Source organism: Felis catus, chromosome B4 (assembly GCF_018350175.1).
Source record: "Felis catus isolate Fca126 chromosome B4, F.catus_Fca126_mat1.0, whole genome shotgun sequence".
NCBI classification, from domain to species: domain Eukaryota; kingdom Metazoa; phylum Chordata; class Mammalia; order Carnivora; family Felidae; genus Felis; species Felis catus.
This window is the reverse complement of record NC_058374.1, coordinates 127,400,143-127,422,901: the sequence shown is the minus strand read 5'-3', so window position 1 is coordinate 127,422,901 and position 22,759 is coordinate 127,400,143. Positions and strand designations below refer to the sequence as shown.

Below are 22,759 nucleotides of genomic sequence, written 5' to 3'. Positions count from 1 at the left end.
TTCTTCTCTAGGGCTTTGATGGTTTCCTGTCTCATATTTAGGTCTTTCATCCATTTTATTTTTGTGTATGGTGTAAGAAAGTGGTCTATTTTCATTCTTCTGCATGTTGCTGTCTAGTTCTCCCAGCACCATTTGCTACAGAGACTGTCTTTTTTCCATTGGATACTCTTTCCTGCTTTGTCAAAGATTAGTTGGCCATACATTTGTGGGTCCAATTCTGGGTTCTCTGTTCTATTCCTTTGGTCTATGTATCTGTTTTGGTGCCAGTACCATACTGCAGAGACCACACTCTTAACCTCAGTGTACTTTTTTTTAATTGAGATATAATTGGCATATAATTGACATTGTGTAAGTTTAAGGTGTATGATGTGTTTATTTGGTATATTTTGTATTGCAATATAACTGCCACCACGAGGTAGCCAAAACCTCCATCACGTCACATAATTATCATTTCTTTTTTGTGGTGAGAACATTTAAGATTTTTTTCTTAACAACTTTGAACTACTTGATATAGTACTGTGTCTATAATCGCTATGCTGTGCATTAGGTCTCCAGAAATTATTCATCTTCTAGTTGCATATCGGTACCCTTGAACATCTCTCCAGTTCCCCATACCACCCCCAGGCCCGAATAACCACCATTGTACACTCTATTTCCATGAGTTTGGCTTTTTAAGATCCTACATATAAGTGAGATCATATGGTATTTGTCTTTCTGTGTCTGACTTATGTCATTTAATGTAATGCCCTCAAGGTCCATCCATGTCACAAAGGGCAAACATGTCCTTCTTTTTCATACCTGAATAATTCTCCAGTGTGTGGGGGGGAGGGTATGTGTGTGAGTGGTGCATGTGTGTGTGTGTGCGTGTGTGCATGCACATGTGCACAAAACATCTTTATCCCTTCCTCCAAGGACGGACACTTAGGTTGCTTCTGTAACTTGGCTATTGCAAATAATGCTGTCCTCGCCTTGCTTTTCTAAGCTCAGCTAGCATGGTTAATTCTTGAAGCCAGGAGTCCAGAGAGGGAAGGTTACTTGTCCAAGACCACCAGGGAGATCCCCTCCCAGTCAGAAGTGGGGTCTGAGCGTCGTGGTTCTGAGTGTTCTTATTCTCATTTTTTGATTGGCCACATGTCCTTGCCAGGAAAGCCCAGGCTGATGCACCCCAACAACGAGGAGGAAGGACCCTGGGTGCTTGCCTGCAGACGTGGCCTGAAGCAATGCAGTGTCCACAGTGAGACTGAATAGTAAGCACAGCGGAGGGGGCATCTTCTTTGCTTGCTTGGCTTGGTGTGTTTTCATTACAAACAGTCTGGAATCTGATCCCGCCTGGGAGGCACAGAGGCTTCCTTTATTCTCCTGTCGGGCAGAAAAGAGAGTAGGGTGGGGCAGCTTAGCTAAGAAGTGCTGACAGGGAGGTAGAATGGGTCAAGTCCAGGGTCGGGGCCCTCCCTGTGGAAGCCCAGACAGAGCAGGGGCTGGGCAGAGAACCCTGGCAGACAGGCTCCCTGTCAGGGCCTGTCACTCAGGGGGCTGATCATTTCACGGTGAGTAATGCCCCTCCAAGCCAGCTGAGATGATGCCTTGCCTGAAGGTCGAGTCCTCAGGCCCCAAAAAGGAGATTTACTAAGCATCACGTTGGGCAAGAAAAGAAATCAAACCTTAAAGAGTTCTGAGAGAGAGGGCCCTGCTGCCTTCTCCTTAGCCCAAAAAGCAGGGCAAACAAGGAAGAGAGGAAAGGGCAGGAGGTTCCAGTTGGGCCAGGGGAACTTTTGGAGACTTTTATAAAACCACTGGTAATAGCTCTATTTGTTATTCATTGTGCAAGCTCTCTTCTGAGGAACCACTAAATAAATGCCTTCCGGAATCAAGTGTTAGGGGACAAAAAAAAAGTTGTCTCTTCCACAAGACTGGGCACTTCCCTTTGTCAGATAACAGAATCCGGGTGTCAGACTGGAAGAGACATTAAAGGTCATCTGCCCACCTCATGCTTGACCTTGCTCCTACAACCAGTCAGCCATGTTGCAGGCTCTGTGTGAGGCATTGGGGTATAGTAAGGAATTTGAAAAATAAAATGTAACACCTTAGGAGGAATAAAGATATCAAAGAATGTGGCTTTAGGTATCCAGACAAATGGGTTTCTCATTAGTGAACCCCCGAATTGGGCTTACCTGTCAAACACAATGTGGCTTCCCCACAGGGGAAGTTTTTCCCGGACCTTGCCTGAAAAACATGATCTGGGAAACGTGCAGCAAATATGCTGTTTGTAGGAAAGACAGCTCCCAAAGAGAAAGGAAAGGAGAATGGGCTGGGCTACGATGTTTGCCCCATTTCTCCTCCAAACTCTCTGATCAGAGTAGGTCACTCCCTCTGAGGAGGGGTGAATGACCCAGGGCAGAGGGGCCACGGCTGTTGCTCCCTGCACACGGAAGGAAGCCGCAGTTTGGAAATAAGAGATTTACACACACACCGACTGCTTTCCCCCACCAGAAGTATACTCTGCTGCTAAAGAAAAGAACTCAGGGGCCCCAAGTCGCTTCAGAGTGAAAAATTCTCCCTCAGACAGGAGCTTCAGTAAGAATACCTCCCCTCAGACACACCCACGGGCCAGCAAAGCAGGTTTGGGCAGCCAGTAGCCAGTAAATGCATCCACCCAGTATCAGGATTATTTTGGCAGCAAATAGCAGAAAATTCTACCTCGATCTGACTTAAACACTCTGAAGGCCTGGGGTTAGCATCTCGGTGAAGGCATCAAGGTCCTAGGCTCCTTCTGTCTGTGCCGGCTGGCCTCAGGTTCAACTTCCTTGTTGGACATTTCCCACGTCCCATGCAGGCGCCTGCGGCCTTCTGAGTTATATATTTCCTGCTTCCCTGCTCACATCCATCATGGAGTAGGATGTTCTCTTGTGTCGGATTGGGCCAGGTTATTCACGTGTCCATCCCTGGGCCACTGAGAGAGGAGGACTGTGTTTTCTGATTGACTTAAGATAATCAGTATCTGCCTTTTGTGTCGAGAGGAGAGTCAGTTCTGCTGAAGCCCATGGCTGGCTGGAGAGAGTAGAAACCTAAACAGAACTGGAGTTCTCTTAGGATGGAGGAAGTGGGGAAATGGATGGTGGGTAGAATCTGAGGTGGGAATTGAATACGGGTTGTTTATTGGGGTCTGTTCCGAGATTAGTCTGCACCTGGGAACCCCAACTTGAGAAGTGAGGGAAGTAGGATGGGGGGGGTGAACTTCAAGGCGGTGACAAGAGGGACCTCAGCTAATCCCACAGAGAGTTTTCAGAATAGTCACAAATCGTGGCAAGAAAGCCAGGCCTTTGAACTCCTGCATCAGTCAGTCACTGCACATGGGCTACCCTGGGAATGTGGTATAATCTTGGGCAAGACCTTGCCCCTTCCTGGAGAGTCACTCAGCCACGAGCCACACCAGACAGCTGGGGGAATGAGCACTTCCATCCTGGAGGGGGGGTCCCAGTAGCACACCATGGCACCCAGCGCAGAAGGCAGCCACCACCGTGGAGGACCTGTCTTGGCCTTGCTTCTGTCCCTGCCGGGAGGGAACCCAAGATGGAGTCTGGGGATGACATGGCAGCCCTTCCCTGATGTCCTGCTCTGAGCACCTCTGGCTTGTCCTCAGCAACCTCAGGAGAGAATTGAACAGGAAGGTGCTTTGTAAACCACACGAGCACAAGAAATTCTAAGCTTCTGGACCACTTTTTGTTAGGATTCTTATCCTAACTGATTTCAGGTCATTGTTTCTGGTCTGCCCCTTTCCTCAACTACATTCACCCCCATGCCTAACACGGTGCCTATCACAGAGGAGGCATGAGGGGGCATAAGAGAAGGTGTAACCCTGTGTTTGGTGAAGCAAGGCAGGGGACGATGAAGGGTGAAGCAAGGTGAGGGGCGGGGAGAGAATGGAAGGAAAGGGTGAGAAGGGGGCAGATGAACGATCGCATGGCCCCTGAACGGCCACCCAGACCCGTTCTCCTGGACAGAAGTTAATGGCTCTGGGGTCCCTAAGCCCTGCTTGGCTTTCCAAACAGGATGGTGCTGCAGAGAGCACTAGGGCTCCTAAGGTTCTCCTCCTAACCCCTTTGCCGTGCCTCTGCTAGTTCCCTCTGATGTCCCCAACCTCTAACTTCTGGATCCCCCTCCAGATCTCATCCCTCTCCATAGACTATTTCGTTCAGTTCCACAGCTTTCTGTGCCACCTGCACATCCATGACTCCTGAGTCTTCCCCTGTGAACTCCAGATTTGTATGTAGAAGTGTCCACCAGGACATCTGACAGTGGACGCAACTAGGCCCTCAGGTTTTCCACAGCCTTTCCCATCTGAGGAGGGAGCAAAGAGAGAGTGGGGGCAGGGGGACCCATCCTTCCAACTGCTCTAACCGAAACCCTTGAAGCCATTCTTCGGTCCTGCATTCCTCTGGCACCCCACATCCTACCCAGCAGCAAATCCTTTCCTCTCTGCCTTCAAAACCGTTCTAGAAACTACCACCCTGGTTTAAGCCCTGTCCTCACTGTATTATTAAACTAGCTTTTCAACAGATCTCCTGCCTTTTTAGCCCTTGCGTTGGTCTCCTCATAGCAAAGTGATCCTTTGCAACCATAAGTCAGATCATGTCATCTCCCTACCCAAAACCTTCCCTGGGGCCCCATGGCATTCAGAGCAAAAACTGAAGTCCTCACGTTGGCTCTGAGACCCTACATGACTTGTATCCCTTCCCCACTGCCCTGACCTACATCCACCCCTCTGGCCTCAGCCCGTTGGCTACAAGCACACCTGCCTCCTCATGACTCGTCAAGTACACACAGTCTCAACCCTTGCTCTTCTGTGCCCAGGGTAGGCCTGTGACTCGTTCCTTCATTCCCTTCAGGCCTCTGCTCAATGCCACCTTCTTAAGGAGGGCTCAACAAACCTCTGTATGAAATAACATCCCCACCCTAACCTCCAGTAAGCCCTACCCACCTTAGCTTCATTTCTTGTCCCCGTAACACTTGTATCCGCCTAACATGTCATGTATTTGTCTATTGATTTCTCACCCAACCTCACCATTGTAACAGTGCCTGGCTTGTAGTAAGGGCTCGAAAAACATTTGTCAAATGAATGGCTGGGCTTCGGAGTCCGAGAGACCTTGGTTAGTATCTCAGCTCTTCCACGTGCCAGCCCTGGGTCCTGCAGCCAATTACATAACCTTGCTGGGCCACGGTTTTATCATGTGTGAAATGGGGAAATCATTGTACTTACTGCATAGGATTGTAATAAAGACTGAGTGAGTTAATACATAGTTGTTAGAATAGCACCTGGCACATAAAGCACTCACTAAAGGTAGCTGTCATTGTGCATTATTGTTGTTACTACAATCATCATTATTATTTATTCATAGGATGAGACACACAGTCCCAGCCCAGGGCCCCACCCCAGCCCCCCAGACTCTTCTTTCCAGCCAGAGGTGGAGCGGGTGATTCAGGTGGTGGCAGACTGCCCTGTGACTCAGCCCTGAGCCTCAGCCACACCGGGGTCCCCTGGCATGGGCTGTCTTGGCCAGAGGGCTCTTGGGTTGAATCATCAGGACCATGGTTCCAGCTGGGGGATACCTTGGCTGTGGAGTTTGGCTGGTAGAGCTTGCCCTCCCTGGGTCCTTCCAGGAAGAGACTGGCCATCTGCCCCACTGTGCTCTCAGGAACTGTACTTTGCCAGCCCAAATCCATCTGTCAGTAGAACTTGAAAAAGAGCCGGACAAGGATAAGTGGGGAAAGGAAAAGGTAGGAAAAGAGAAAAGTCGCTTCAATCCTTCGCCATTAAGCAGGGCAGGGCAGTGTCATGAACAGATCATGGGGTTCTGAACTCAGCAGGCCTGGATGTGAGTGTCCATCCTTCCACTTACAAGCTGGGGAGTCCTGGACAAGTCGTTCACTTCTCTGAGCCTCATCTGTAAGAGGGGGAGGACAACATCTCCCTCTCAAGGTTACTGGATGGCGGGGGCGGGGGGTGGCATACAGTGGACACATGCAGTCTTCAAGTTCTAAATCCTTCACGAGCTTTTCAGGAACTTTTGTAAAAGGAGAGGAGGAGTTCCTTGTGTCTCCATCATCTTCCTCCTAACTCCCTGATCCCCCATGGCCCCCCAGGAAGGGGAGAGGACGATCTAATGTGTCCTTCCTCCTTCCCTTCCTTCTTCCCTTTATTGAACACCTGCTGCATGCCAGGTGCTGTGCCAGGTATAGAAGTCATGAGCTAGAACAAGAGGCAGACAGTATATAAATGAGCAGATGATAGCTGATTATAAACTGTATTCAGTACAAGGCAGGAGAACAGGCTGTTAAAAAGGAAACCAGCATGGTGGAGCTCTCAGAGGAGATGGAGGTGGCGCCATTTAAACAGGGGCTTGAGGAATGGCAGCAAGCCAGCCTTGCGAGAGGAACACAAGGAAAGAACCTTCCAGGGAGGGAGAACAGCATATGCAAAAGCCCAAAGGCAGGTCGTGTTTAGGAGGTGCCAGGAGACCCTGTGTTGGGGCGTCACGGGCCAGTGAGAGTAACAGATGAGGCTAGAAAAGGGTCCAGGAGAACATGGGTGCCCCCTCTGACTTGCCTTTCTCTCAGGGACTGCACCTCATTAGTGCCTATTTCCACTGCCTCAAAACAGTCGCCTCGTACATTTTTTCTAGCTTTATATGTCTTTACAGAGACAGGGCTTGTGTGGCTACATCATGGCCAGAAGCCCTTAGGGTTGTTTTTCCAGAGCAAATGACATAATATATGTAAGCTGTGTAGTACCGTTCCTGGCACATAGTTAGTGCTCATTAAAAAATAGGTAAGGTTTCTCGAAAGACTGAGCGATACAATATGGAGATAAATAAAGCCCGATAACAATATCACTGTGAACTGTTATTTTGCCATTTAAAAAAGAAGACAAGAGGCACCTGGGTGGCTCAGTCAGATGAACATCTGAGTCTTGATTTGGGCTCATGTCCTGACCCCAGGGTCATGGGATCAAGTCCTGTGTGGGGCTCTGTGCTGAGCATGGAGCCTGCTTGGGATTTTCTCTCTCTCTCCCTCTGCCCTCTCCCCAGCTTGCTCGCTTGCTCTCTCTCTCTCTTTCTCTCTCCCCCTCTCTATACATACATGCATACATACATACATAAAATAAAGAAGACAAAACTTCTAATTTAAACCCAAAAGAAGATAAAACTTTGAACTTAAACTCATCCTTCTCCCCGTGATCATTACAAAGAAAGTCGGGTGGGTATCCAGCCCCTCATCTGGGAAACCTTTCCTGCCCCCCTCACCCCAGAAGGTACCCGGGTCCCTCAGCTACACGCCCAGGGCAGCCCTCTGTTGAACTGTCCGTGTATCTGTCTCTTCCATGGACAATGAGTTCCTCAATGACAGGGACTAGGCCTTAATTATCTGTTTAATATGGCCCTTGGATGACATTTTATTTTATATCAGGTATGTTTAAGGACTATTCTAAATAACAAGCTTACTCTAAACCACCTTTGCACTAAGAACATGGGCCTTTTGAGCCAACATACCATCTTAAAAAGTGTAGTACCCTTTTAATTTTCCTAAAGCATGGACTGAGTTGAAGTATAGATTGGTTCATTGGGTATTTCCACCCCCATTGGTTTCCCAGACCTCCATTTTCCATGAGAAACAGGCAGGCTTTCGCCAGGGATATTGCACCAGAGATTTATTTTATTTACTGCTGGGGAGAATGCCAAAAGTAGTAACATAGGTCCACAGATCCCAAACCCTGCATTCAGACGCCCTGGGGCAGCACGGTATATTTTGAATTTTCAAGGGAACATCAATTCTCGACATTTGTCAGACATCATGCAAATTACTAGCCGAGGTAGTTCGCAATTTCAACATCAGATTACAACATGTTCTGTTCAGTGACATCACGTCTTTGCAAAGCTGGGTTTTTGGTGGTGGTTGTGCTAAAAAAGCAAGTACCATGTGAACATCAGTGTGGAACAGGAAATGACGGTAATGGTGTCCGATCCAATTCCAAGGTTTGAGGATTTGTGCAGGGCCCAACAAGCACACATGTCGTATTAATAAGTAATTGTAGTTATTTTAAAGGAAGTAAAAACATTATGTGTGTTTTTTTCGAACCATTACCAAGTTGTTAGGAAATAAGTACTTAGTAAGGTATTTATCTCTAAGTACTTAATAATTAAAAGTGCTTGGTATTTCTTTTGGCCTAGGAAGGTCGTGAAATAGTTCCTAAGATGGAAGCCATGAACCCAGAAAGTCTGGGAACTTCTCCATTAGGTTATAGCAACTCTTACCTACCTCTTTTGAGCTTTCAGTGCCTACCTCGGGAATTAATTCTGAGCTAACCTGTAAGCATGGCCTGACATTAGCGATACACGCACAGAACCTATACTTAATCCTGCCTCGAGAGTCCAGGAGCTGCAAGACTGGTAAAAATTGACTGGGAGGGAAAACGGAGATTCAGCCCGTCCCTCTTCACCCCATCTAACTAGTTTCTTAATGAGTGAACGCCAGTCTGGAATGAGCTGGATGTATGCCTTCCTGTTATAAACACAGAAAAACAAGCATCCATTTGTGCGCCAGGTTACGGTTTATTATCTTAAGCTAGGAGTGGCCTGAATGTCCAGCTGGCCCTGCTAGCTGATCATCGCCAAAAAGAGAGACCACAGAGCAAGTGTTCTGAAGCTACAGTTATTACTTCTGGTAGCTTTCCTTCCAACTTTTAGCTTATTCATAAATGACCTGGTTCTGTAAATTGCCTCATGTAGTTATTTATCTTTGTTTGAAGAAAACAAGCTGGTCTGGGCCATCATACCAGGAAGAAGCATGTTCCACACCGGGCCTCCTATGGGAACTCAATGGAGATGGATCTGGCCGGGGTGAGCCCCTGGTCACATTTGCCTGAAATGTTTTCTAGGCTATTGAAATAGGGCAGTAGACTTCAGTCGCTCATGTGTCTCGGGTCGATTCCAGACCATTTTCTGGGAAGGGTCATGACCCCATTGTTTGTGTTCATCTGTATAGGGAGATGGGATTGCCCCTGTTCAAAGCATGAAACCCTATTAGCTCTCAGCTTCCACAAGAAGATGTTAAGGCCCAATTATCTGTTGTTTGTGAGTCTCTTTTCAATAAGTACCATCAGCCTCAGGGCTATTGCACTTGCTTTTTCCTGCTGCCTAGACTCCCTTCGCTCAGCTATTACCATGACAGGCCCTTCCTTTGCTCTTTCAGCAAACATTTGTTGAGTTCCTACTGTGTGCCAAGCACAATACTGGTTGTCAAGGGTACAAGAGGGAATGATAATAATCATAAGAGCTTAACATGTATTGAATGCTTGTGAGGGACCAAGCATTCTTCCAAATCATTTACATGTGGTATCTTACTTAATGCACAACAACAATCCAATCATGTTCAATAGCAATCTGGCGAGTGATCCACATTTGAGGTGGAGTGACTACTTTACATCAACAAGTTATCCAACATTTTGCTGATAAGGAAAGTGAGACACAGATGGGCTAAGTTACTTCCCCAAAGTCACACAGATAATAGATGATGAAGCTGGGATTTGAGCTTGCCATATATATATATATATATATATATATATATATATATATATATGGATGTTTGTTTTATTTTTTTTTAATTTTTATTTTTTTTATTTTTTGAGAGAGAGAGAAGCTTAAGCAGGCTTCACGCCCAGCGTAGAGCCCAACGCAGGGCTCGATCCCACAACCATGAGATCATGACCTGAGCTGAAATCAAGAGTTGGTTGTTCAACCGACTCAGCCACCCAGGCATCCCAGAGTTTGCATTCTTGAACACTGTTATATTGTCTCTCTAGCCAGACACAGAAGGTCCCTGGTCTTGTTGGTTTACATCTTTTGCAGAGGGGAGAAACAATAAGCACATTAGCAGATGTAATTTCAGATAGTCAAAGATGGTAAGAAAAGAAGTAATAGTAATAAACCCGGGTAATTTGGTAGAGACTTCCTAGAGTGGGCAAGGAAGGGGGCCGCTTTATGTCAGAGAGTTGGAAAAGCCTCCACTAAGGGGTCATCTGGACTGAGACCTGAAGAGGCAGGCCATTAGAAGGTATTCTGGAAACGTGTTCCAAGAGGAGGGAACAGCAAGGACAGAGGCAGTGAGGCAGGGACAAGTTTGGCTGGGTGCAAAAGAGAAATAAGCAGGACCCAGATCACATAGTGTCATGCTTTGCGACCTGGGCTGCACACAACTGCCTGGGGAGCTTCCAGAAATACTGATGCCTTGGCCCACACCCAGAGATGCTAAAGCAATCGATCTGAGGTTTGGCTTGGGCAAGAGGAATTTTAAAAGAAGATGATTACAGTGGCCCAATGAGGTATGATGGTGGCTTGGACCAGGGTGGTGACATTGGAGGTGGCAGTATCTCCTCTTTAGCCAGTGCTCCCTCCATGCAGGATTTTAAATGGCTCAGGGCTGGCCTCTCTCCCACACAGCTCACCTGTGGTTAACAGGAAGCACTCATTTTCCTAGCCTGGATACAGCATTGTCTGGGATGCTCAGCCACAGGTGGCCTGGGAGGGCATCAGCTCCAGCGCACCAGCCCTGTCTTGCTGCTAAGACACATATCAGGCTTGCTGAGCGTCCCACTGCTGCTCTTACCAGACGTATCAGGGGGAGTAGTAGGCTGACACAGCTTTCTCCAAGGAAATCATCACCTCACGATCTTGACTCTCTACCCACCCAACCTTGTTATATCAGTGTGGGTAAGTCTACCCTATTGTTGGCCACAGAGGTCTCTGTCCCAGCTTACTTTGGAAGGTAGCACCTTTGTCTCTTCTTGCTTCAGCTGTAACTGAAACAGTGCATTTGTCCAGAGAGACAGAAGCAATAAGAAGTGTATATAGGTAGACAAAGAGGTTTATTTTAGGGAATTTGTTCACACGATTGTGGGGGATCAGGTAAGTCCAAACTCTGCAGAGTAAACTGGTAGGCTGAAGACGCTGAACTTTGATCTATTCAGGCCTTCAGCTGATCGGATGAAGCCCACTCAGATTATGGAGGGCAATCTGCTTACCTCAAAAGCCCAGCGATTTAAATGTAAATCTCCACATAGTATTCCATTGTGTATATAAACCATATGTTTTCACTCTTATGTGGATCCTGAGAAACTTAACAGAAGACCATGGGGGAGGGAAAGGGAAAAAAAAAAAAGGTTAGAGAGGGAGGGAGCCAAAACATAAGAGACTCTTAAAAACTGAGAACAAACTGAGGGTTGATGGGGGGTGGGAGGGAGGGTGGGTAGGTGATGGGTATTGAGGAGGGCACCTGTTGGGATGAGCACTGGGTGTTGTATGAAAACCGATTTGACAATAAATTTCATATTATAAATAAATAAATAAATAAATAAATAAATAAATAAATGTTAATCTCAACCAAAAGCCCCTCGCAGAAACATCCAGAATAATATTTGACCAAATATCTGAGCACCATGGCCCAGCCAACTTGACACATAAAATTAACCATCACAGACAAGAAGAGACTCATCTTACAGCCTCGTACACTATTCTATTCGTAGAATATTTCCAGAAGAGTACAAAGAGATCTTTTCACCAGGGGGCTTGGGATTTAGAGTAAAAGACATACTTATTTTTTCCCAGATTTCATTTTTACATCTTTGACTTTTATTTATTTATTTATTTATTTATTTATTTATTTATTTATTTTGCTGTGTGTGTGTATATATGTACTAGTTTTTCAAATAAAAATAAACTATAAAAAAGGGATCAAACTGATCATTGGATTGCACTTATTGGCCATCTGCACAACTGCTTTCTTCAAACCACAGTTTAAGATGACATAAGCACATGAGCCTCCACTAAGGGAGATCATAAGAAACAGCAAATATCAAGAGAGCGCTGTTGACGTTTGTTGCACATCAGAGCGCCCCCTATAGGAGGGCCCCAGGAGATTTCACCTGGACTTTAATTCCAAGAATGGCTGTAATTCTCTCAGGCACCTGGTTTCCTCTTAGGGAGACTGAATTGAGTAACTGACCAAAGTTTCCTACAATGAACACAACCAAAGGGGGTCACACACCCCTAGCCAGGTATTACCATATGGCTTGTAACCTCATTTGAAGCACAATTTTATGTTCTCACTTTTTGTCTCTTTTAGTCCTGCTTTTTTTTAAAAACACTTCATTGCAGACATTTTCAAATACACATAACAGAAGAGAAAATGGTAGACTGTATCCCCCCTGTACCAATCACCCAACTTCAACCATTATTCACTAATGGTCAGTTAGGTTTTACATACCTCTCCACACATCCTCGCAAATGCCACTCAATACTTTTTCATTATTTTAAAATGAGATATAATTCTCATTCTATAAAATTCATCCTTCTAAAGTGTACGATTCAGTGGTGTTGAAGTATATTCACAAGGTGGAACCATCACCATCATAGTTCTAAGAAGTGTTTATCAGCCCATATCCAGCAGAAGTCATTCCTCATTCTCCCTTCTCAGCTCCTGGCAACCACACATCTACTTTCTGTCTCTATGGATCACCCGATTTTTTTTTTCCATCCGAATTCAAGTTTTATTTTATTTTTTTTCCCAGTCAGCTTTATTTTTTTTTCAATATATGAAATTTATTGTCAAATTTGTTTCCATACAACACCCAGTGCTCATCCCAAAAGGTGCCCTCCTCAATACCCATCACCCACCCTCCCCTCTCTCCCACCCCCATCAACCCTCAGTTTGTTCTCAGTTTTTAAGAGTCTCTTATGCTTTTCACCAGATTATTTTAAAGCAAATCTCAGATATCACATAACTTCACCTATAAATATTTTAGTGTGTGTTTCCAACACATAAGGACTCCTTTTTTTTCCCTTTAACAAAGACAAATACCACTAGGATACAAAAAAATTAGTAATTCTTTAATATCATCTAATACATAGTCAGTGTTCAACAGTTCCCTGTTAACTGATTTATTCTCATTGTATCCAAACAAGGCCTTCATACGTGATGTGGTTGGTATGACAGAAGTCTCTTTTGATCTGTAACAGTTCCTTTTCCTGTGGTTGGTTTGTCACTTGTTTATAAGGAGGAGGGGGGAGCTCTTTTCTCTGTAGAATTTTCTACAGTCTGAATTTGGCCAATTATAGATCCATGGTGTTCTCTTATTGTCTGTATGTCCTATAAACTGGTGGTTGAATATAGAGACTTGATCTGATTCAGGGTCTGGGTTTTGACAAGAATATAGCTGGTAGTGGGTGTGTCTCTTCCCTATCTGTAGACACAGTCATGTCTGTCTTTTGAGATTTAAGACTGATCTGTGAGTTCAGGTATTGTCTGCCTGATCCACACATTAGGAAGTTCCCCATCAGCCTTTCCCAAAGGTCTTGCCTTGATCAATGTTGCCTAGATCCATTATTGCATTAGGGAGATCATTGCAGAAGGATGATGTCCTAGTTCTGCATTAATTAGCTAGAATTGATCTGAAAAAGACTTTTCCTCATCAATTTGGGTGATTATACAGGAGATAGATCTTGTAGCTGGATGAATAATTATGTAAATAACTATATAAAAAAGTATTTATTGATGGTTCAATGTCAACAAAGAATCACAATGATTATTTAATTAAAGAGAATGATCTTTTATTGAGTACCTACTAGGTGTTGGACACTATGCTTCGTAGGTCCTTTGACATTCATACTTTCATTGAAAAATCATAATCCAAGGCACCTGGGCAACTCAGTCAGTTAAGCATCCAACCTCAGCTCAGTTCATGATCTCACGGTTCATCAGTTCGAGCCCCGCGTCAGGTTCTGTGCTGACAGCTCAGAACCTGGAGCCTGCTTTGGATTCTGTGTCTCCCCCTCTCTCTGTCCCTCCCTGCTTGCACTCTGTGTCTCTCTCTCAAAAAATAAATGAACACTTAAATAATTATTTTTTAAAAATAATAATAAATCATAATAATCCTGCAAGGTAGTTGTTATCACATTTAACAGATAAGGAAACGAAAGCTCAGAGAAGTGACTTAAATAAGATCAAACAGCTGGGTCTAGGTGTGGGAAGGGTGCACCAAAACCATGAATGGAGCTGAGAGGGATAGTTAACAGGTTCGATGACAGAGTAAATACTAGAAGATGACGGAATCGATGAAAACATGAGAGCCGTACATTTACAGCGGGAAATATAAAGTCCTGCTCTGGGACTAAATCCACTCAAGTACACACTCAGAGAGATGTGAATGATCAGGATCTTGTGTTTTAAAATGACCTCAAGACATTAGCTTAGAGCAAGCCCCATATGGATCTTAGAAAAACTAACATTGTATGAAGGTACATTAATAGGAGCAAGTAATGAATAGGTTCAAAGCTCCATTTGGATAAAAATCATAAATCTCTTTTTCCCTATTGTACCCCCAGCCTCCAGCATAGTATCTGGAAAAACAGTCAGTAATGATCTGGATATAATGGGCACTCCACACATATCTGTAAACACTTAGATGTATTTATTCAATCATTAACTGAATCTATCGGGTGCTTGTTGTTCCCTAAGTGCTGTTATAGGTACTTGAAATCCAGCAGTGCTCTTGCAAGGCTTACATCCTAGTAGAACAGTAGGGAAGAGAGACAACAAACAAATAAATAGATAATGGTGTGAAGTGTGGTGGAAGCACCATGGACAAAAATTAAGCGGGGTATGATGGATGACAAGTACTGGGTGGGAGGAGTCACCCCACATCTGGTGGTCAGGGAAGATAGCTCTGCACAGGTAATGTGCACCAGAGACCTGAATGTGAGGGTGTGAGCCATGCAAGCAAGGCACAGCAGGTGCAAAGGCACTGAGGCAGGACTACGCCAGATCTATTCCACACAGAGGGAGGTACAGTCTTAACCAGTCTTGGCTGGTGATTCCGGGCACCACGTAGTTTAAGACATTGTCAAATGAGAGCATTTCAAGGTAGCAAAAGGCTCTGGAAGCTGCTCACATGAAGGTGAGTTAAAGAGGAGTGACTTCGGCATACCTGACTGGCTCTCCTCAAGTGCATGAAGAGCAGACACAAGGCTGAGGGCTGAGAATTACCCTGTGTAATTAATAACTGGGACCATTCATTCACTCTGGCTGTAATATACCATAGAACAAGTTCCCCCTTGCTCAGTAATGAGCTCCCTGTTATTGGAGGTGTTCAAGCAAATGCAGGCAATCTACCAAAGATGGAGAAAATGACTGGCCCATCTTAGGCTGGAATAGGAGACCTCTGAGGTTAAGCCCGTCAAGGAGATTCAGAACTGTGCCCTGACCCCTCTCTCCAGTTTCCCTCCCTTTCCGCCCTCTCTGTTTCCATGCTCCCACTTTGCTCACCCTCAGGATGAAGCAAATGCATACACACAAACACACAACAGCAGGTAGAGCAGCGTAGGGGGGAGAGAGCAAAGACCAGGAAGGCAGAGAAAAAGGGAAAGAAGAGAAAGGACAGGGAAGGGAGAGGAGGGGAGTGGGAGGTGGGGACGTGGGTGTGAGGCTTCAGAGTCAGGGAGTCCATGGTGACCCCACTGCAGGTTCCCAGAGCAGCAAATGGGTAATCTTGAATCACAGCTCATTTAGGACTTCCTGTTTTCAGCTTGTCTCTGTGAATATTTGGAGGGGTTTCCAGCTAGTAAATAAAGCAGAGTGCCAAGACTCCCTCCCCAGGCCAACAACCATTTCACCATCCCTGTGGCTGCCCGTCCTCAATTCCCTCTGACCCCGCCTAGCCTCTTGCCTGAGGACCATGCCAGAGTCCCCTCCAGCACCCACCCACCCGGCTCCAGGCCCCCTGCCCACTTCTGAGGTTCTGACTCAGTCAGGTTCTCATGACAGAAGGACAAACCTCGGAGAGTGCAGGATCCAGGCCGAGCATTTACAGAAAAGTTCACCTTGAAAAAGATACGTGTTCCTGAGACACATTTTCTTGGCCTTTTCCCAAACTCCCACATCCTTCCTTCCATTCTCCTGCCCCCTCCCAAGTTACAAGTGGATCTTTATCCAGCCTTCTTAAATGTGATCCCGCAAACATGTTTGGCACATCTGTAACGTGCCAGGCACCTGTGTTATGACTGGGAGGGAGACACATCGTCTGTCCTTCAGAAGCCGACAGTGTGATGGGAGGCAGACATGGGTGGAGCCAGGGGTAGAGCTGAGCTTTTTTGGGGCCCAGACATCACACAATTCGGAGGCCCTCTGTTAGGAAAAGACCCTAAAATGGCGAGGCACATCAGGTCGGGGCTTGTCCTTGGGTGTTAGAAGAGCCCATATACAAGAAACCTGAGTTATATCCTCACTCCTGGAGAGGGGAGGATGGGCATCCCCCACCCCGAAACACTCAAAAAGGAGCACAAAAAGAGGTTGGGCTGACCACTAATTAATTAGCTAATTAATTAATTAATTAAGCCCTTATGTCTACACTGTCTCTCTTTGTGCTCTTTTGTCTATCCTGTGAATAAATGAATGCATGCTTGAAGCATTCAGCAAATACGTACATAGGGCTCCTGTAATAATTGGGACAAAGTTCAGCTGTATAACAAAGACCTAAGGTGGCCTCAATAATCCAGGACTTTCTCACACAGTGGTCTGGGCAAGAGCAGCCCAGGGTTCCTGTGGAGCTTCCCTGGTTATAAGGACCCAGGCTCCTTCCATCTTGTTGATCATTCGCTCCTGAGCTGTTGCTTTTCAGCCACAAGGTCATAGATGGTCCACACTCCAGCCAGCAGGAAGAGGAAAAGCCCTGCCCTTCTCTTTAATGATAGGCCTGGAAGTTCGGACCCCACTTCTGCTCACAGAAGCAGAAAACATGATCACATGGGCACACACAGGCGCCAGGGAGATGGGGAAGTGTGATATTTATTCTGTGATAGGTCATATGCCCCCAGGTTGGGTGCTTCATGACTGTAGAAAAGAAGGGACTTTGTGGACAGCTAGAAGTCTACGAGACACTCTGCAGTGTATGCTGTGCTGTCTAGGAAACCGAGGAGCAGAAGAAGTTCTGGTCCTTTCCAGAGCCACCCATTGATAGAACTGAATTAAACAAGCTGTCTCCCACCCATTGTTTTATGTTGGTAACTTTAATTCTTTCTACCGGATCACAAATGTTGGCTGAAGAGGAAACACTCTGATCCTTAAAGGGGAAGTTGGAGGAAGGGGAGGCAATAAAGTGAAGAAGTTGGTGGGAAAAAAGAGAACCAGAAGAGAGTAGTGGGGTAGAAACCGAGTTTCAAAAAGCTCAGCAATTTCGGATGTCATGGAATGCCCAACGGGATGCCAGGCAAAAGAACGCTATTGGATTTGCCAGTGAGGAGGTGACGGGTGACCTTTGCCAAATCAGTTTCAGCGGAATGGTAGGGAATGAAATCTGAAGACGGTGGGTTTAGGGGTGAGTGGGAAATGTGGAGGGACACACCGAGGACAGTGAGGCCCCAGGGTATTGAAAAGCAGGAACAATTCGAAGAGAATCTATGATTCCCGTGATCATGTCGACCCAAAGGATAAAGCATCAACAGAGAGCCAAAGATAAAGATAAGGCAGGAATGTAGTGTGACTGCCTCAGCAAACACCAACATGGCAGCAACTTAAACAAGATTAAAGTCTACTTTTTCATGTAAGAGTCTGAGCATGCTCAGTCAAGGGCAGATTTGGGGACTCCATGGTGTTGGGAATCCAGGTTCCATCCACCTTATTACTCAGCCATCTTCAACTTGCAGCTTCCATCCTGGGGTCTGAGATGCCAGGTAGAAGAAGGAAAAGAGAAAGGGGAGATTCCCTTTGTCATAAGGGCAGCGCTCAGAGGTTGCTCACAGCAACTACCACTCGCGTGTTCATTGACCAGACTCTGAGACTTGGCCATATCTACCTGTGAGGGAGACTGGAACAAAGCTGTCTTTAGCTGAGAGACTAGATACCCAGATGAGCTTAAGGGTCCTCCTGCTGCAGGAGGAGGGGCAGTGAGCAGTCAGTCTAGGAAGACCTAGAACAAAGGACAAGTTCAGCCAGGGTTGGGAGGCGGCACACAGCCACCTGGAGGAAGAAGCAGAAGGCTGGTGAGCTTGGAAAGGAATAGAAAATAGGGAACTCTTGCTTGGCCACTTTTATCTTCTCTGCAAAGTGGGACTCAGAGTCATGGCTGCGAGGCTGGGACTCTCCGAGAGCCAAAAAAAGGGAAGGTGCACCAAGCCTCACTCCCCGTCATTATTTCCCATCTGTGGGGGTGCAACAGCAGGTATGCACCTGTAGATACCCTGAAGATGGTTTGAAGAACAGTTGTGCTCTTGGAGTCCCGAGCTTCCTTCCCAGCTCTGTGCTTAACTGCCATATGGCCTTAGACAAGGCAAGAGATATGTTTCTGTATCTGTTAAATGACCATACTAATGCCCATGCTGCCCACCTCGCAACCCTATTCTGTGTCCCAGGAGAGAACTGTGAAGCTGTTTTGTAAGTTGTGGGCTGTAGGTGGGCATCGTCCTGGAGGGATGCAGTTGTCAGGGCACTGGTTGAGCCTTGAAGAGAGACCGTAGGGACAGAACAGCCCCCCCCCCACAAGCTTCCCGGCACTTGGCCAACCCCCACCAAGGAATTTGGGCTCCCCCTGCCTCTGGCCCAACATCAGAACCCTCTGCTGTCCAGGCGGAAGTGACACGGGAGGGGGCGGCCCTCCCAGCTGTTCATAGCCAGTTGCAGTCAGCCTCTGTTCTGTCTTGAGAGCACAAAGAGCCTTGGCTTGGTCCCCTGCATTTGGCCTTGGAAGTTCTCCTGGGATCTCTCCTTGACCCCAGGGCCCAAATTCGTGTTCCTGGCCTCAGCTAAGTAAACAGTGCGAGTTTCTCTCCCAGGCCTTAGGCCAAGCACAACTAACCTTGTCCAGTGTATACACACGCATGCACACATGCACACACACTCCTTGCACACACGAGCACCACATACAACACACATCTTACACATGCAAACACACCAAATACACCACAAACACTGCACCTGTGTGCCACACACATGTCCCCCACACGCTACATACATGTCTCCCACAAACTACACATACATACAACCCACATGCACACACCCAGCACATACATACCATGTGCACATATACATACAGTCCCTTTTTCCTAACTGGTCTCTATCCCATATCACATTCAACCCTCCATTCAACCCACTGTATAACTACTTGAGGGATTTTTCTAAAATACAGTGAGGCTACTTTCTTGTTTCAACTCCTCCAATTCTTCCAGTGGTTTTCCAGACCCTTCAGCCTCTTACCAAAGTGGCTGAAGTCCCCCAAGGCCTGCTTCCTGACAACCCACTTCAGCCATCCCTCACCATCCTGCCCTGTCAGCCAGTCTGAACCACTTGCCCATTCCTGCTCCCCAGTGGCTCCCCTGCCTCTGCTTTGCCCACCCTCTCTATCCTCCAGAGAAATGCCCCTCCTGAAACATGTATTTATTCTTTCAAACTCTGTTCAGAGCTCACCTGTTCTATAAAGATTCTCCTGACCAGCCAGATGGAATGTTCCCTTCCTCCTCTACATTCTAGTGGAATGACTAGTTTCCCATGTCTGTCTCTTCTGCTAGGCAGGTGACTTTCTCAAGGTCACTATATACGGAACCCTGGGTCTTGGCGTTGGGTAGGTGCTCCATGAACGCTGGGCAGGTGGCACTCACCCCCTCATCTTCCCACACAGATCAAAGTAGAAAACCAGCATGACTACCAGGACATCACCAGCATGGTGGCAATGGCCAAAACCTATGCCACCACTGAGGCCTTCATTGACTCGAAGTACGACATCCGCATCCAGAAAATTGGATCCAACTACAAGGCTTACATGTGAGTCCCTGGGTGGGGGCTAGGGGGCTGGGAGGAAGGGTGGGAGGAGAGTGTAGGAGGAACAGTGATTAGAGATACATGTTCAGGCCAGTCTCCTCCACCCCAGGGCAGAGACCCTTCAGCACATCGTTATTCTCCCTTTATGTCTCCTTACTGCCTTCCTCTCTGGTCAGTACAGCTAAACATCCCAGGGTAGACATCTGTCTACCCAAAAAGAGCTGTTTCTCCCAGAGCAAGTCAGACATTTGGCATGTTTGAGGGAACTTTGAGTATGTATGGGATGTAAGCCATAGGAGACCAAGCTGAAAGAGAAACCTGGGGACAAATCAAGGAGGGTCTTGAATGCCGTGCTGAGGGCTTGGGGCTTTTGTTCTATTCTCTTCTGAGCAGAGAAGTGGCATCATCTGACCTGTATTTATAAAAAGATGGTTCTGGAGCCATGGGCCGCAAAGGGGTTCTCTGGAACTAATAAGACTAATTAGGAGATTGCACCAGATCTCTCCAGCTGCAGGCAACAATAACCACATCTGACTAACCTGAGGGAGTTTTTCAAAGGGATTTTATTAGAAAACCATGAGTGATCAGAAACTCTAAAAACAAAACCACGAAACTATCAATTTCAGAAAGATAAGGATCCAGGGCAGCTCCAGGAATCTGGGTGGCCAGAAGCAACAGGCAATCTTCATGGCACCCCCACTGGGACATGAATCTGCCCGAATCATTTTCAGTGCTTAACTCAAGGTTGTGATTCCATGGAAACAGTGCTGATTAATCCAACTTAGGTCACATGCTTACTGATTAGAGAAAGGCAGAAAACCAGTATGGAGAGTCCCACCAAGATGAATGCCATTTGGGTGGGGTCATTCCCCCAGGGGAAACTGAGGTGCCATGACAAAGGAAGGAGGAATGGATGCCAGAAAATCCAGCACACGTTCACCCCAGGGGTAGTTCTGGCAAAGGATGACTCACACTGGAGCTGCTGCGGTCATGAGTCCTTGAATAGGTGGGAGGTCTTATCTGCTCCAAAGCCTCTCTGGGTCTCACTTTGGAATGTGGTTGTTGGTTCTGCTTAAAATGACAAGACCCGAGAGAGCCAACCAGTGCCGGGTTGCCAAGCATTAATGGAGCGCTGACTGTGTGCATGGCTCCATATGTGAGGACGGCAATGGCTAGCCATGGACAGTTGGAAATCTCCCTGTATGCTGCTATACAGTGGAGCTTGTGCTCTAGGCCAGGGTCAGCAAACCACAGCCCACAGGCTAAATCCAGCTGCCACCTGTTTCTGTAAATAAAGTTTTATTGACCACAGCCAGACACATCCATTTATGTATTACCGAGGGTTGCTCTGGCACTACCTGGGTTGCCTAGACTAGGGGTCAGCAAACTTTCTGTGTGAAGGGGCCGGATGTTAATTTTAGGTTTTGTGGGCTGCACAAGACGCTGGCAGTTGACCTGGTAACGAAAGATTCCCAGAGAAGGGATGGAGCCCGTTCTCCAGGAATTCTTTTGCTCTTTCTTCCACCCATGAGCCAGGCCAGACCCGTCACTGCTCTCAGATCCCTCAGGGTGATAAGATCGGCTCTTCCCTGCCCGCTCTGAGTTGGGGAACGTTCCAGTGCAGCAGTCCAGGGCATTTCTGAAGCCTGCAACCAATCCGTCATGATATCACTTCCCTCCTCTCTTCATTGTTCGCATTTCCACTTGACATTGACGACACCTTGTCCCAGTTTCTCTTCTTGAAGATTAGCTCATTGCCGCATTCTTTATGCTGAGCCTTTCTGCCCTGGCAGCTCCAATTTGTCATTAGTTATGGCTTTTCCTGGACCCTGGGTTGGCCCCGGTCCGAGGGAGGGGGTTCATGTCAGACCTCAGCATACAGCATCCTCTCCGCCCCAACCTCCTTTCTGGCCCACTTCCTGCCCTGCACACAGGCCTTTGCCTTGTTGCTACTGGGCTGTCATTGTTTCCAAGGCCTCTCAGCAGACAGAGCTAGGAAATATACATGTGTCCCTTAACCCCTGTATGCGCACGTATCTGTAATTATTTCTATATATAACCAGCTCTATCTAAAGCTAGAGAGAGTTCATATCGATGTGTCTGGCTCTCATCTAGTACCACATGAATCATCTCAGCCTTTCCAGATTGCTTATCTAGAACTTCCCAACCAAACAGGGAAATACCTGGCTCCTACCATCTGCCATCTATTTACTTATTTGTTTGATCCCAATACAATTGCAGAACCATTAACTCGGAGCCCCGTGGGAAAGAGCTTCATCCAGTGCAGTACAGCGTTCATGTATGGCTCCTTTTATATCTAGTCATACAGCCTCCACTCACAACCAAGGTTACTTGGGGCCACACCTTACCACCCACCCCCACTCTCTTCAGTAAGGGAGTCAACATCATACATTTGGAATATAGGTAGATTCTCCTGTCGAAGTCTACATTCTGTCCTACATTCCAGCAGGTGCATCACATTTGGACCAACTGACTCTTTTCCCCTAGCCTGTGATGGGTTCCACCATGGAGAGTCATGGTGCAGAGCACGGAGTTTCTCATATATGGTTTGGTGGCTTCTGTCACTAAGTGGGAATGATAATAATAGTAAGTCTTCCTCATGAGGTTTTGTAAGCCTGAAATAAGTTAGTGCTTATAGAGACCTTAGACCCATGTCTCAGACATAGAAAGCACTCACTGAATAGCAACTCTCCCTATCATTATTTTCTTGGAAGGAGAGCAATCTGGCTTGTGTTTCTGCTCCTTCTGGCATTGCAGTGCCTTCTTCTTGTGTCTCTGCTTACTGAAAAACAATAGTAGCACCCACTGTACTAAGATATTTATGGGAATATTTCCTTTAGCCCACACAATATATCGGGATGGAGATCACTCTCATTTAAAGACT

At 46.6% G+C, this 22,759-nt stretch overlaps 1 protein-coding gene across 2 annotated transcripts in view; it reads left to right on the top strand.

Annotated features, from left to right (window-relative positions):
- Positions 1-22,759, top strand: part of SYN3 (synapsin III) — a 465,836-nt gene that overhangs the window by 416,510 nt on the left and 26,567 nt on the right. For both annotated transcript variants that reach the window (XM_023257413.2, XM_019835455.2), the window contains exon 8: positions 19,715-19,857. In XM_023257413.2, the coding sequence (XP_023113181.2) occupies positions 19,715-19,857 (143 nt within the window). The remainder of the gene's footprint in view (positions 1-19,714; positions 19,858-22,759) is intronic.